Source organism: Rhipicephalus microplus, unplaced genomic scaffold (genome assembly GCF_043290135.1).
Source record: "Rhipicephalus microplus isolate Deutch F79 unplaced genomic scaffold, USDA_Rmic scaffold_1166, whole genome shotgun sequence".
NCBI lineage: Eukaryota > Metazoa > Arthropoda > Arachnida > Ixodida > Ixodidae > Rhipicephalus > Rhipicephalus microplus.
This window is the reverse complement of record NW_027465707.1, coordinates 2407-17526: the sequence shown is the minus strand read 5'-3', so window position 1 is coordinate 17526 and position 15120 is coordinate 2407. Positions and strand designations below refer to the sequence as shown.

The following is a 15120-nucleotide window of genomic DNA, read 5'->3' as shown; positions in this document are numbered from 1 at the left end:
TCGAGTACGACGTCGGTTTTTTTGGCCTGGACTTGCCCGCTCTGTTCGACGCTATGTCGCCGCTTGTGAGCCCTGTCAGCGTCGCAAAACGCCGTCTGCCCTCCCAGCCGGCTACCTTCAGCCGATCGACGTTCCCAACGAGCCTTTCTTTCGAGTTGGTCTCGACATGTTGGGCCCTTTTCCACTCTCCACAGCCGGAAATAAATGGATTGCTGTTGCCACGGACTACGCGACGCGGTACGCAATCACACGAGCACTCCCGACCAGCTGCGCTACCGACGTTGCGGACTTTCTGCTGTACGACATAATATTAGTGCACGGTGCTCCCCGTCAACTTCTCACCGACCGTGGCCGCACGTTCTTATCAGCTGTCGTTCATGAAATCCTGAGGTCTTGCCATACCAAGCACAAATTTACTACGTCGTACCATGCCCAGTCAAATGGCCTCACGGAGCGCCTTAACAGGACCCTAACCGATATGCTTGCCAAATACGTTGCGCCAGACCACCATGATTGGGACATTCATTTGCCGTATGTGACGTTCGCCTACAATTCATCTCGTCACAACACTGCCGGATATTCGCCCTTCTATCTACTATATGGCCGGGACCCAACTTTACCTTTAGACACGTTACTACCTGCGGCCACTGAATATGCTGGAGAAGCCATTGCCCGCGCCGACCACGCGCGTTAAGTCGCCCGTAACCGTCTACAGGCTTGACAGGCGCGCCAACAACAGCTCTACAATTCTCACCATAGGGACGTGCACTTTTCTCCGGGTTCTCTCGTGCTCATCTGGTCACCTACTCGGCGTGTGGGTTTGTCTGAAAAACTGTTGTCGCCCTACACTCGACCATTCCGTATCGTTCGCCAAGTGACAGACGTCACGTACGAGATTGTTCTAACTGATCCAACAAAGTCATCGTCAGCTCCGAGCGACATTGTTCACGTGGCTCGGCTAAAGCCCTATTACCCCCCTTCGACATCATCTGCGTAAATTTAGCACCGGGACGGTGCTTCTACTGCCGGGGGTTATGATACAAAACAGCCGCTAAACACGGCTGCATGAAAGAGGAGGACGAAGTCAGTTTTTGTTGGATGCTGGTCTGGCGCCATCTTACTCGTCGAGTTATGTGCGCTCTAAATAGATCATTAAACAAGTTACTCGTAATACTACTACTACTACTACTACTACTACTACTACTAATAATAATAATATTATTATTATTATTCACCACTGTTACCTTTCTGGTAGCTGGCGATGGAAGTTACTATCCAGAAAAAAGCTACCACGTGCACTAGAATTTACGACTCGTTTGGTTAAACACGTGTACTAAAACTCCTACAGACCACACCGGCTGTGTCTGGCAGGTTCGCAGACGTACAAAACGCATCGAGGTATGATTTGTTGCGGCGGTATACCTAGCGTTGCGTAAATGCGCTTCGTTGAATAGTTAACGCAAGAGAACGGCAAAAGAAGATTTAGGTGCTCAGCCTTTCCCTAAAGTGCGTCACGGGCTGAAAGTCATTGCGGTAGAGCTTTTCGCGCGATGAACGTGACTGCAGCGCCCGCGCAATTTCACAGTGGTCAGGATCAGTGTATCGCCTAACCATTCAGGCAGGTGAGCTCGGGTTACAGTATAAATCGCCACACTCTCCCGGTTTATTTTTTTTCTCTCTTCCTCTTTCCTTCTTTTCTCTCCTTCTTTTTTTTCTTTACCGTGGTATTTAAAAAGTACACTTGCTGGAAAAAGCCACAGTCGTTCTAAAAGCGCGTGACCTTGTGTTATATAGGTGGTCGCGCCCTTTATCTTTGTGACACGACAAGTAGAGGTAACAAAAGAAAGCAAAACAATACAAACAAAGAAAAAAATTCCTGGCAAATGATTCTCCTCTATCCTCCGTTATTTGAGTAAGAGAGCCTCGATGGTTTAGGCATGCAACGATGTTTTCCGGTTCGCAGAGAGCGTACAGTAGGCAAGCGTGGACATCAATTACACCAGTCTATTTTGAGGACAGGTGAATGGATTTAATGAGAAACAGGTAGACAGAAGTAGCGACCTATCAGTTAATGTAGTCTGAGCGAATGCGTTTGTTGAAGTATACTGTTCGTTTTAAATGTTTCAAAGCTTCAAGGCTTGCAGATGATTGATAAAAATAACAGCTTGTAGGGCCCATGGCTATGCGTCTACTGTGAAATACGCCGCTTGTAATCGGTGGCTGCGGATTAGGGGCTCGTCGGGTAGCGCCTAAATTTTAGCAAATGGCCGGTTTTGGGCTCCACACTTCGTAATATTACACTAACATGCGGTGTGAACAGCGTTTTTATGACAAAGTAGACATACATAATCTGTTAATTAACAAGTCTACATTTAAAATACTGATGGTTAGCTTCAGTCTTCATATGCTTACGTATTTTTGAAAGCCTACTACATATATGTTGTGCGTGGTGCGCGTTCCGGAACTGTCTCCATAGCCGCATCAACACGAAGCACATGGTTCACGACTCACGTAAAACTCTGCATTAACAAAAAGAAACGATTGTACTCGCGAGCAAAATCGACAGCATCTGAGGACGACTGCAAGCGTTACCGTGAACACGCGCAGATATTTAGAACGGAAATCGAAACAGCAAAAGACAAATGTTATAACTATGATATCTCAAACATGTTATAAAGCACCAGTAAAAGAATTTTCGGAAGGTTGTCAGTCCAAGTTACGACTCCAAGGCCATGATATCAATAGCGAAAGACGGAAAACTCTTTTCTATGGCAGACGCCGCGACAGAATTTGGGAATTTCTTTAGCTCTGTGCTTACGGATGAAAGTCAATTACCACCTAACCTACCTGCTTTTCCTTTGAATTCCCGCACGCAAGATGTCCTTATCACTCCGCGAGGCATTGCAGCAGCCATTGATCGCTTTTCTCCAAATTCTGCTTCAGGTCCTGACGAGCTATGCCCGAAAATGCTTAAGGTGGTAAAGCTATAATTATGTTCTTTGTTAAGTGCCGTTTTCCAACAGTCCCTCGATACAGGCTGTGTACCCGACGACTGGAAGCTAGCCCGCGTAATACCTATATTTAAATCTGGAGGCCGTTTTAGCCCAACTAACTACAGGCCTATCTCCCTAACTAGTTTCGGCAGCAAACTTCTTGAGCACATCATTTCATCGGCAGTCATGAATTACTTAGCGGTAAACAATTTATTTTTTGACAACCAACATGGCTTCCTGCGTGGTCGATCTTGCGAGACACAATTATTTGAGTTAGTTACAGACATTCATATTGCTTTGCATGACCGATGCCAGATCGATGTCGTTTTTGTACATTTAAAAAAAGCATTTGATAAAGTCTCTCATGCTAGACTAATGAAGAAGCTTGATAGATATGTGGAATTTAACGTCACAAAACCACCATATGATTATGAGAGACGCCGTAGTGGAGGGCTCCGGAAATTTCGACCACCTGGGGTTCTTTATCGTGCACCCAAATCTGAGCACACGGGCCTACAACATTTCCGCCTCCATCGGAAATGCAGCCGCTGCAGCCGGGATTCGATCCCGCGACATGCGGGTTAGCAGCCGAGTACCTTAGCCACTACACCACCGCGGCGGGGCTAATGAAAAAGCTTACCAACCTCAACCTAAACACTCACGTTCTTAATTGGATATCGAAATTCCTAACTAACCGGTACCAATCCGTTGCAGCCAACGACAAATACTCCCCTTTAGCGTACGTCAAATCAGGAGTGCCTCAAGGATCAGTACTGGGCCGATTCTGTTTCTAATTTACATTAATGATATAGCTACTTCTATGACTTCCATGGTAAGGTTATTCGCCGTCGACTGCGTGATATATAGAAAGGTGACTAACAGTGAAGATGCTAATAATTTGCAGAATGATCTTGACATATTAGGTAAGTGGTGCCAGGACTGGCAGATTGAAGTCAACGTGAGCAAAACAGAGGTCCTTTCATTTAATACAAAACAGACACCAATAACTAATCACTAGATATTGAATGAGAAACAAGTTGAAAATGTATTTGATTTTAAGTATTTGGGAGTTCACTTAACGAGTGACCTATCATAGAACCTACACATTGACACTGTCACTAGCAACGCTTATAAGACACTCGGATTCATCAGACGTATCTCACATTTCGCCAATTCCGATACTAAACTTTTAGCTTAGAATACACTAGTCCGCTCTAAGCTTGACTATGCTTCCCAAATATGGAACCCTCACCAGGCTTTCCTCATTAATAAAATAGAGTCTCTTCAAAACAAAAGTGCCTGGTTCATATCAAAGATATGCTCTCGAAGATCTAGCATAAATGAAATTAAAAAGCCTCTGAAGTTGCCGTCTCTGCATTAACACAGACTGTTCTGCCTTCTGTCTCCTTTTCACAATCTCTACCATAACCATTCACAACTGCCTGCACTTATTAAACCTGCTCATAGACTATTTGCTCGTCTGGACCACGAATTCAAATTCGAACCTTTATTTGCCCGAACAAACCTGTTTTTACATTCACCATTACTTCTCGCTGTTAATAATTGGAATCAACTTCCCAACGATATCGTCTGTATAAAAAACCACGAAGAATTTACTCACAAATTAAATCTTCATCTTAATGTTTGAATGACCTAGTATAACCGACCCAGATGTACATGTGTTTATACAATGTTTTTTTTAGCACGCTGTATAGCTCACTTACTTGACTATGATCAGCATTGTTTAGCATATAAATGTTCAGCCTCACTTGTTGTGTTACGCCTTCCTTTTTAGTGTAGTTTTGTCTTTATAATTACTTTTCAGCAATTTTGCACATTATTTATACATTGTTATTTACTTTTTCATACCTTTTATTACTTAATTTTTTGTTTTAGTTTTTATGTATATATACTATTACCCCTTACGTAATGCCCTCGGGCCTTTAGGGTACATAAATAAATAAATATTTTTGAAAGCCTACTACATATATGTTGTGCGCGCGCGTGTGTGCGCGTTTCGGAACTGTCTCCTGTGATAACTGGCTCAATGTGGTGCGCTCCAAATGGGTAAGTGCCAATGCGCTTCACGAAGCAACACCTTTCCCTGACATCCTGCATGCTGATTTGTCTTAGGAAGCCAATACCTTTGTCGAGCAGATACGTCAAGTTCCTGGGATTGCCGTAGTCACCGTCGACTGCTGTAAGTTTCAAGACGCTTGTACCCTGCAAAAAGAGCGAATCGCAATCAGTGAAACAATAATTGGAGAAAAAATTGTACACAAGAAGGAAATACATGATCCTTATAAGAATAGTAATAGTAATACTACTAATCATACTGAATTTAAGAAACGTATAAATGAAGACAAAAAGAAAATTAAAGCAGCACGCCGCATCTTTTCCAATCCAAGTTTGCTTTCATGTATAATGCAGGAAAGGGTAAAGGAGAACGATGCGTTATTATTAATGTTAATGTGAACAAGAACGCTCATACAAAAATTATTTATCGCTTGATGATTGGTGAAAGATCTGCGACACTACCGTTCACTTGAACTAGGAGGCTTTGTATCATCGATTAGTCATTGAACGTTTCCTGCAGTTACGTTTTTTATTACTACAAAACGTAGGAACTCTCCTCTGTACCCAGTGCCAAATAGGTCCTAAAAGTTGGAGGTGGACGTACAGAGGCAAACAAACAATACTTTGATATTTCCGCCAGGAAGCGGCCTTGGGAGATTCACTGGTCTTAATTTAAGCCTACATTACTTATAAAATGGTTTGAAAGTGCAGTTCATACGCAGAAAAATTATCTTTTTTTTAACTTTCACACACTGAAGCAACATAAGACTTTTCTTCGAGTAACTAAACGGGCAGGTTTTGTACTTGAGCAAGCAGTATAACATCGATCTTTTTACGAAGAGGAAACGAGACAACTTCAATAAAATAAGGCTTGTTGGTTAATGCAAGTAGAGCCTCTCGTCCAGAGTCCCACTGGCTATTGCGGCACGCCGTGCCTGATCGAGTGTGGTCAATCGTCTTCCCAATCGCCTTCCCAAGTTTCTATGAGTTCCTATGATGGGGACGTTTAAAAGAAAAAGCAAAACAAACGCAAATGGTTCCGCGCAGCAAGAATGCGTTGATGAACAGGAGACGTGTCTACATGAATTTAATCAGAGCTCAGTTGCTTACTATCACTGGCCGACCTTACTGGTTGCGTGCTGGCTCACGAACACGTGCGCAGCCATTAAAGTTACCCACGGGTGGCGCCGAGTCCGAGACCGTGACGACAGGCGGGACGTCCAGGAAGTGCGGCGGCGTGTCCGGCACGTCCTGAGCCACCACGGCCATGGACAGTACGGCTACGTTGCGTGTGTCGTAGCGTTCGTCCGTCCACGCGTTCTGCAACGAACGTTGTGCGTGCAAAGTGCCCGTCACGGCTCAGGTATAAACACCCGCGTTGTAATATACAGAGAAGATTGCCCCGCGGTTAGAACTTTTCGCAACGTAATCGTCGCTTTATGCGCGAATTGTGCATGCAAATAATTTTCTGATGCAGGTCACCAAGCTGACTCACATGACGAGTCACTAACACTTACTTCAACTAATACCAACCTTTGGACTGAGTCTGGCTGAGCAACATTTTGGTGAACCTAAGTGCAAGCCAATCTTGCTTATTATAACTCTCGCAGTTTCAGTCCTAGCGGTGCGAATAGAGGAGGGTTTTAGAGTGTTTGAATGTGAGAGTCACAGGGGCAGCTGCAAGGTGGTATTGTTTGCGTGGTAAGACGCAAGGAGTTCTCGCACATATCAGGGGCAACATGTGATGGTTCCTATCTGTTATACTTGAACGAGCCTTCATAGTAAGGTAATCAGATTACGAATCACTGGATAGAAGGAAAACGGCTTCACTGCTACAGAATAGAGTGAAACCTCCAAAGGCTTTCGCTCCATTACAGTTGTGGAATGGAGTGAAAGCCAGTTGTGGTTCGTGTTGCGTGTTGTGTTCAATGTTTAGTTACGGTTCGCACAGCCACTAAGTACATCAGGACAGAGGGGCTGTGAAAACAGAGCGCTTCCAGTAGTTTACGACGCGAGCAAAACAGGAAAGACGCACATAGCAAAGGCCAGTCAAAGGCACAGGATCACCCTTCACCCTGTGCGCCGTTCTTCTCGTGCTCTCGTTGTAAGGTGCTCGAACCGATCACTTTGTCTGGTATCGTGTTGCGTATCGCAGAGGGGTACCTTGTCGTGGGCCGGGTAGGTGCCGCAATTCCAAGCTACAGCTGCTTCACAAATTCAGTGATATCTTGAAAACATGTCGCTTAGAGCGACACATACTTTGTGACTCTTGCCATTACGACTTAGAGTAGTAATGGAAATAGTCCAAAACATGTTTTAAGTCATTTATAGTACTATATGATGAAAACATCAGAGAGTCACACATACTAATCACATTTCTTGATGTCATTTGTGTGGGCAACGTCGAGTGTTATGCAGTAATCACATGCTTCACCTTGCCTGCTTAATCTTCGCGGCATATAAAAGTTACAAGATGGGTGTATTTTGTGCAGTGGTCCTGAAAAGAGCATATCCGCACAAAACAGTTGCATAAAAGCGAAACTATAGCTACAAGAAAAAAACGAATGATACAAGTTCACGTGGTACGGCGAAGTTATGTTCAAGGAAGAAATCGAAGACAGAGTTCGCAATGACCGAGCAAACTATCCAGAGTCAGAGGAATGCGTTAATGATAAAGTCGAAAACTAGAGTTGGGGGGGGGGGGGGTATGAATGTTCAGGCCCACACCAACAGCAGAATTCATCAACGTTCTGGCTGGTTCACGTTGATAATGTAAGGCAGCCGAAAGTCTTCGTTAATGCCGCGGCGTCGTCTGAATGCATCTCTGCGACTTTAACTAATTATGTCAGCGGCGTCAAGGAGTAGTCGGTGATGACAAAATTCGAAAGAAAGAAAATAAAAAATTCAGCGGCCCTCACCAGCGCGAGGATGTCGAGTTCGTACACTTTACGGGTCTCGTAGTCGAGGAGCTCGATGAGTTGGATCACTGCCTTGCTTGTGCCGCGCGGACCAAACTCGTAACGGATCTTGAATTTGTCCGAACCCTGTGTGCAGAGACAAATGCAGGTTTTTTTTTACCACTTCAATTTCAAGCTTCTTTGCACCTCTATAGATTTTAGGTTGTCGGCTTATTCCACCTTGAATTTATCTGAGAAGTCGCCTTAATCACCAAGAATAGGAAGGACTGATTTACTGCATACCCGGAGTTCAAAGGTCACTGGCAAATTGCTGTTTTCGCGCTCTCTTGCCGTCACGTATCCGATGCTGCTGTTGACTTTGGTGTTCTGCAAAAAAAAAAGAAGAAAATAACCGGTTAACATTGCTCTGCTAGCGATAGCATGCAATGAAAATTTGATGATTCATTTAGTCTGCCGTTCACTCGTAAAGATGTAACGGTATTTACCAACTTTGAGGTTGTAAGCGCTTGTCACAACATACCTAAGAAAGCTAGTAATGGCTAAGTTAGTAACTTCATTACCATGGCACTTACCACTTATAATTCCTACCTACCGGGAAGCAGTGGCACAAGGTTAGTAACTTCCCTACCCTGACGAGCTGAAGAAAAAAATGTGAGTCTACGGTACAGTGTTTCTGTGTAACTACCACTCGCCACAATGACATCTTCAGATAAGAGTGTATACATACAGGCACGAACCAACCATAAACGAGAACGCGCCCATACAGAAACACGCACATGATATAGATGTTTCTGCGTGACACACTCTCCAACAGCCGCCCCAGGGTTATACTATTCCTTAGGGTTGCTTTTGAGTATGTGTCGTGCGAAAGTCTTGATATTCTGTACGGCCTGTATACCGGCCTGCGCGTGCAGAGCTTAACGCAACGCAACAATCGCCAGTAGCGGCACCCTCAAACTATCACGTTGCAGTCCCTGAGGGGTGTACGTACACAGAAATAGATGGTGACAGGTAGATGCACTATCATTTCCTCGTTGCTTTTCCTTACTTAAAATGAAAAAAAAAAATATTTTTCTCCTTCAGAAGAACGTACCTATGCACTCATGATGTGTTAATGCTCATAACAAGTTAGAGAGACCTAACGTATATATACAGGGTGTTTTAAAATGTGTTCAGTATTACTTAAAAATCAGCAAAAGACTCAATTTGCTCGCTGTCTTCACAGTTGCTTTTTCTGTAGCGTCAGACACCTTAGCAAGGTTGAATACATGATTTAGAATGGTAATTAGAAAAGTTGAATTGATTACCTTTTAAATTACTGAAGTTAGACAGTTAAGTCGAATGAGAGGATTGAAGGTCTTAATGCGAAAAAATTATTGGCGCTTTGAGACTGCAAAAAAGTGGCCTCTAGTAATAACTACGAATTCATCAAATTCTGAATTCTGTGGCGAAACCGATACCAACAGACCGGAGAGTGCAACAAGCAGACGACTACAATGACGCCACTGTTCAAAACAGTGGTTACAGGGCTGTAGCTCTTCCCCATTCGATAACGTATGTGTGTCATGCGTGCTGTAATTGCGAGCGCAACCAGCCAACACACCCACACAACGAAGTCGGTCGATGGTTGATATAACAACGCTCCCTCATTTCAGTTGTGCTCTTTGGCGTTTCGGTTTCGGTTTCCCCGCAGACTTAAGGAGAACTTCGTTATTTGCAGTTGTTACTAGAAGCTACTTTACCAAAATCTCAAAGTGGAAATCGGTTTTTCGCATGAAGGACTTCGATTCTCCCATTTAACGTACCTGCCTTATTCCAGCAATTAAAAAGTTATTTATTTTAACTCTCCCAATTCCCTTTCCAAATAACATCCTGAACCGTTTTAAGATACCTGTCATTATATAAAAACCAATTGTCAAGAGAGCAAGCTATTAGTGCCTTTTTATGATTTAAGAAAATATTGGACAGATTTCTTGAAACACCCTGTATTACAATAATGCATTCATATGTAGATCTGCAAGTAATGAAAGATAACGTTTACTTGAGTGGCGTAGTTGCTGCAAGCTCACCTCTGGCACCCGCAACAGAGTGCTGTAATCCACGAAAGGATGCGGAAGTCCTGTACCGTTGGTCACAATTATTGCCGATTCCACCTCGGTTGTCTAGAAACGGGAACATGTCAAAGAGCGTCAGGAAAGGAGCGAAAGTGTGAATTGAAAAACGTATCTAGTTTTCACTGCAACTGAGCTAACTAAAGCTGAACCCCGACTAAACTGTCACGCTTGTGCTACTCGCAAATTAACTAGGCCCTGATACGCTTGCTGAATAGTGACGAGGGATGACATTAAATTTGAGTATGTGTAGCTGTGTCGGGTGATTTTTTACGGGAAATTAAGTTTTTAGGAACTAACATTGACCATTAAAAAGATCCAGCTTTATAATTGTGATGAATAAATTTAGGGATATCCGTCTTGTAACGGGTATGAGTCAAATGGTCACCTGCATAGCTTTCCTACACTTTTTACAGTTAGGAATTTCGCTTTTCCCCACTCTCTCTTTCAGTAGCATTCCTGCATGTAAATTACCGTGTGCTTGTAATGTTGTCGACCTTTCAACACAGCGATTGTGTGAGCTGTCTGTTTCGTGCGTACTTGGCTGGATGAACGTTGTTGCGTACAGCATACAGTGTACTAAGGCGTGTTCTTCACGCCGAGCCATACATGATACGACCGATAAGGCTGTTAACTAAGGCCAATTTAATTGAAGGCAGAAGCGCATACCAACTATTGTATTGTTGTAGCCTGTGCAGGTTGCCTTCTAGTACCGCCTTTACAGAACGCGTTTCTGAGCACTGGTGACGTGCTGTCAGGTAAAAATATTTCGACTATATGGGTAACACATTGGAGATATTACTAACGTCACTCCATCTTCAATACTTGATATATCGAATGTCTCAATTATTCTGCCTTGTAACATGCCGTTTGAGAGGGTGACTCACCTCCACACCATCCGTGACGAAGAGCCGTATTGTGTATTCTTCTTCCTGTATATGGGGTAAGCACAAGAAAATTCAGCTGTGTGAATAAACAAATTTAGATACGCTTTATCTTTGTACATCTTTGCTGAAGAGTTTTTAAATATCTGTAGCCGCTTCTAGGATATCTTAAAGAGGAAAACTAGTGTCTGCCCAATCGAAGGACGAAGCTACAAGTGAATACACGTGGATTGCTTAGAAAAATAAAGCTTCCCATTTGCAAAAAAAAAAAAAAAAACAACAACCTGACTTGGGAATGAAACCGGGACCCGCGCTCTTCGGGGTAGTCACTCAGCCAACTGAGCTCACCAGGAGTTATCAATTATTTGCCACATTCGATGTTCATGTGCTTCGAGTTGTCGAACAATTTGTCCCTGTGCTGCCAACGGCTAGCCCCCAAATCAACTCAACTGGTAGCGCTACCTCTGGAATAGGTATCATATGAGGGCTTGATCCTCGAACCAGGACAAATTTCAAGTTTGCCTGATTATGAGCAAAAATGATTTGATGGTATATTTATTCCATGGATCGGCGTATGCCAAATTTTCTTTCTTATCACCCTCTATTCACCTTGATTGATTTAGGCTTTCATTTTTGTACAAATTCTTACCTTTTTTTTTCGTAAGTAGCTAAGCACATCAAGATCCCCCCTGCAGTCAAGGGCTGTCTCTGTGACAATATATGTATACGCCAGCTATGTTTGTAAGCAAAGACAGCTAGATAGAAAATGCAGGGTCAAACAGTGATCAGGAGGAACCAAAGTATGCTGGCGATTGTGTATTCATTTACTAAGTGCTTTGTATTTTTTCTATCCTTCTTTTCTTTCTGGGTTGAATACCAGTTTTGGAGTAGATGGCTAGAGCGCAATCTGTATTCACCTACTGGAATTTTAGGCCTTGGAAAAACAACGTCACAGTGTAACTGTGGCTTTCTGTTGTGAGGTTTGTGCAAACATATTGCCATGGAAAACCACAGCCATTCTGTACTTTCGTTTTTTTCAAGCACCTCCAAAATACAAAACGCTTTTCGAATTACCCAAAAAACTGTACTCTCGATGTATTCTTTCCCATTTTTTTCTGTATCTAAACTAAAGAAATCGATACTTGCATACTTCACAGATAGTCAAGGAGAGAGAGAGAGAGAAAAATGTGAGAAGATAAAGTCCAACTGACCGTGAGCGCTTTCTTGAGAATCACGTCAGCCTGGCTGAACTGGACGGAGCGGAACTGAAAGAGCGCCTTACCAACGGCGTCCTGAGCACCGAAGGTGAGCACGTCTGAGTCGGCGTCGGAACCTTTCAGTCTGTACACAATGGTTCCTGGGTAAAAGAGCAACATTTTATTTTTAATTTTCCCGTGGAAGCTTTCCGGTGAATACGGGGTGCAATTCTCGCAATTTTCCGTAGAAATCAAGCGCAATTGCTTACCATGTTTCTGTCGCAAAGTACGTATAACATAAATAAGAAAAATAAGTTGGTGTTAGAGCGGAGACCGAAATGAGACTGAGGAATGTTCTTCAATGTTTTTAATGTCCCGGACATCACGCTACAGACAGCGCATTAAGCAGATCTCGCCGAGTGTTATCACTCCTAATCATTAAAGGGACGTCAACCCTGTCAGGAGGCTTACGATATAACTCACCTCTACAACTTGTATTGACCTAAAAACTATGGTCACTTGACACATAACGACAAAAAAATGAATTAGCACTCACCTTACTCCTCCCCCCTCCCCCTCCTTTTTGATCATGTGCTCAAAGTCGTTTTTTTTTTTGGTCATTACAGGGATGAACCGACTAGCCCTATGGCAAGTACTTCTCAGCTGTACAGTTTCCTTAACTGAAGATAGTCTCGAAAGCAGCATTACTATTTGTGTTTTTTGAGAAGTCATATTGAAGTGTCATAACGTCACGAGAATCGTATAATTTGGGCTGCGTATTCGTTATGTTCGGGGGTTACTGGGAGAAGGTTATTTTATACGTGATTGTTGGGCCCTGTATGTTCTATGTACGACTCCTCTAAGAGCTAAGGAGCAGCTGACGGCTTTTTTGTGCGCCAAAATCTTGTTATATATCTCTTGTATATGTCAACAATAAGAATTATAAGTTCATTATTCGAGTAGGAAAATAATTTATTTCAATGTTTTTTACGTAGCCACATGCGTGAATTATATGGAGGGATATACCGGCTCAGGTATTTTGTACGAAAAATTTATATCGTTTCTAATTCAAGTATACAGATTGTAATCGAAGCGCTAAATATCTGGAACACAACAACAATTGACTTCCAGATGTACCAACTTCATAGAAATCCAATCAGAGACATCACCTAACGTACAATAGGAATGACAATAGTGATTCATTTGATGCTTGTTTACGGAGCGTGCGTTGAAACGAATAGAAGGCGAAGTCGGTTGAATGTAATAAGTTACCAAGCTCTTGCTGCGCCTCGCTTCTTTGGCACTACGTTTGGCGCTACGTAGTCATACTGCGTTGCGCAGCATGACTTTACGGGTTTAGAGAATACATAAAATCCCCATAAAACCATAAAATAAAGAATACATGAAAGAATACATAAAATTGCCGTTGTTTTTCACTGAATACTTAACTTAAAATTTCGACCAGTATAAAACGTACACCAAGGCAGGCTAGAAGATTCGCATGCTTACCAATCGGCGTTTCTTTAGGAAGCTTGAGCACTCTCATGTTGTGGGAGTAGTCGATATTGGGAGCGTTACCTGAAAGAGAGTGTTTGCAAAATGTACAACGCACAGCTATGTCATTTTATCTTAGATTGAAGCTCCATGTGCTCTCTTCACTTCTTTCTTATCTTCTTTGAGTCCTTGATGTAGGCTAGCGGTGAGCTGCACGAAAAACGTCTATTAGGTACAAGGTACGTAGGATCAATAGCCTGTCTAATGCCTGCCTATTTTAAACGAAGAGGGAAATAAAATAATACGAAACATTTCAGGACAATAAATAAGCTAAGGTGGGCATAAAGGTGCCCTGCAACACTTTTTGAGCATGGTCAGAAAATGCTGCCAATTGGTTCTAGAGGCTCCCAGAACACGCGAGCCAAATATTATAGAGTAGCACGTGGCCTAGAATTTGAAGTCAGCTGAAAATTGCTTTCTCTTCTCTCTACGAATGACGGTGGAAGCTTAAAAATGTGGGGAGCCTACATAACCGCCTGCTTTAGGGTGGTGCTAGCCTTTGACCCACTACATGCCGCCAACGCTCCTCCACCCGCCAAAACACAATGTTGCCAGACGACAATGCCACGCAATCGCACCAAATTGTGGCCCACACTGCGTGTACGCCTGGCTCCATTCCATCCTCGATAATATGGCCCAGCGTAGGCGTCAACACAAAGCAGTAGATGCATCAAGCGTGAAACGTGTCCGTCGGTGGCGTCCAGCGTCGGCGTCAACACGAAACAGTTGATGCGTCCAGCGTAAAATGTAAGCGTTAATGGCGTTCAGTGTTAGCGTCAACACGAAATAATTGATACATGAAGTCCCATGTAGCACTAAAAATCACAGCATATCTACGAGGTGAATTGTTGACAAGTGGGCGAAGCGGACGAACGGACGGACGGACGAATGCACGCAAGGATGGACGAATGGACGCGCGGCCGGGTGTACGTACGGGCACTCGGACGCACGCGCGGACGAACGCACGAATGGATGGATGGATTGACGCACGCACAGAAGCACCGACGGCACACGGACGGACGCACGGACCGTTACGTTTCGAGGTTGATGCATGTAACGTGCTGACGCCGACGCCGGACAATGTTACCGAGTGTTACGTTTCAAGCTTTGCATGTAACGTGTTGACGCCGATGCTGGTCACCACCGACAGTTACATTTCGCGCCTGATGTACCTAAGGGTTCGTGTTGACTCCAACGCTGGACGACGCCATTGACAGTTACGTTTTGAGCTTGATGCATGTAACGTGTTGACTCTGACGCTGGACACCACCGACAGTTACGTTTCGAGCTTGATGCATGTAGCGGGAGGCGTTGGTAACGCATTGACGTCAACGCTGGATGACGCCACGAACGGTTACATTTCGCGCTTGATGCATGTAATGTTTCGT

General features: G+C 43.6%; 1 protein-coding gene across 1 annotated transcript; it reads right to left on the bottom strand.

Annotated features, from left to right (window-relative positions):
• Window positions 1-5137: 5137 nt before the first annotated feature.
• Window positions 5138-13756, bottom strand: LOC142796132 (cadherin-86C-like; the record flags this gene model as incomplete). Its single annotated transcript, XM_075886228.1, has 8 exons — window positions 5138-5216; window positions 6249-6389; window positions 7988-8113; window positions 8270-8353; window positions 10057-10149; window positions 10986-11030; window positions 12194-12339; window positions 13688-13756. Coding segments are annotated over 8 exons (783 nt in total), but the record flags the coding sequence as incomplete, so codon positions are not given.
• Window positions 13757-15120: the final 1364 nt, after the last annotated feature.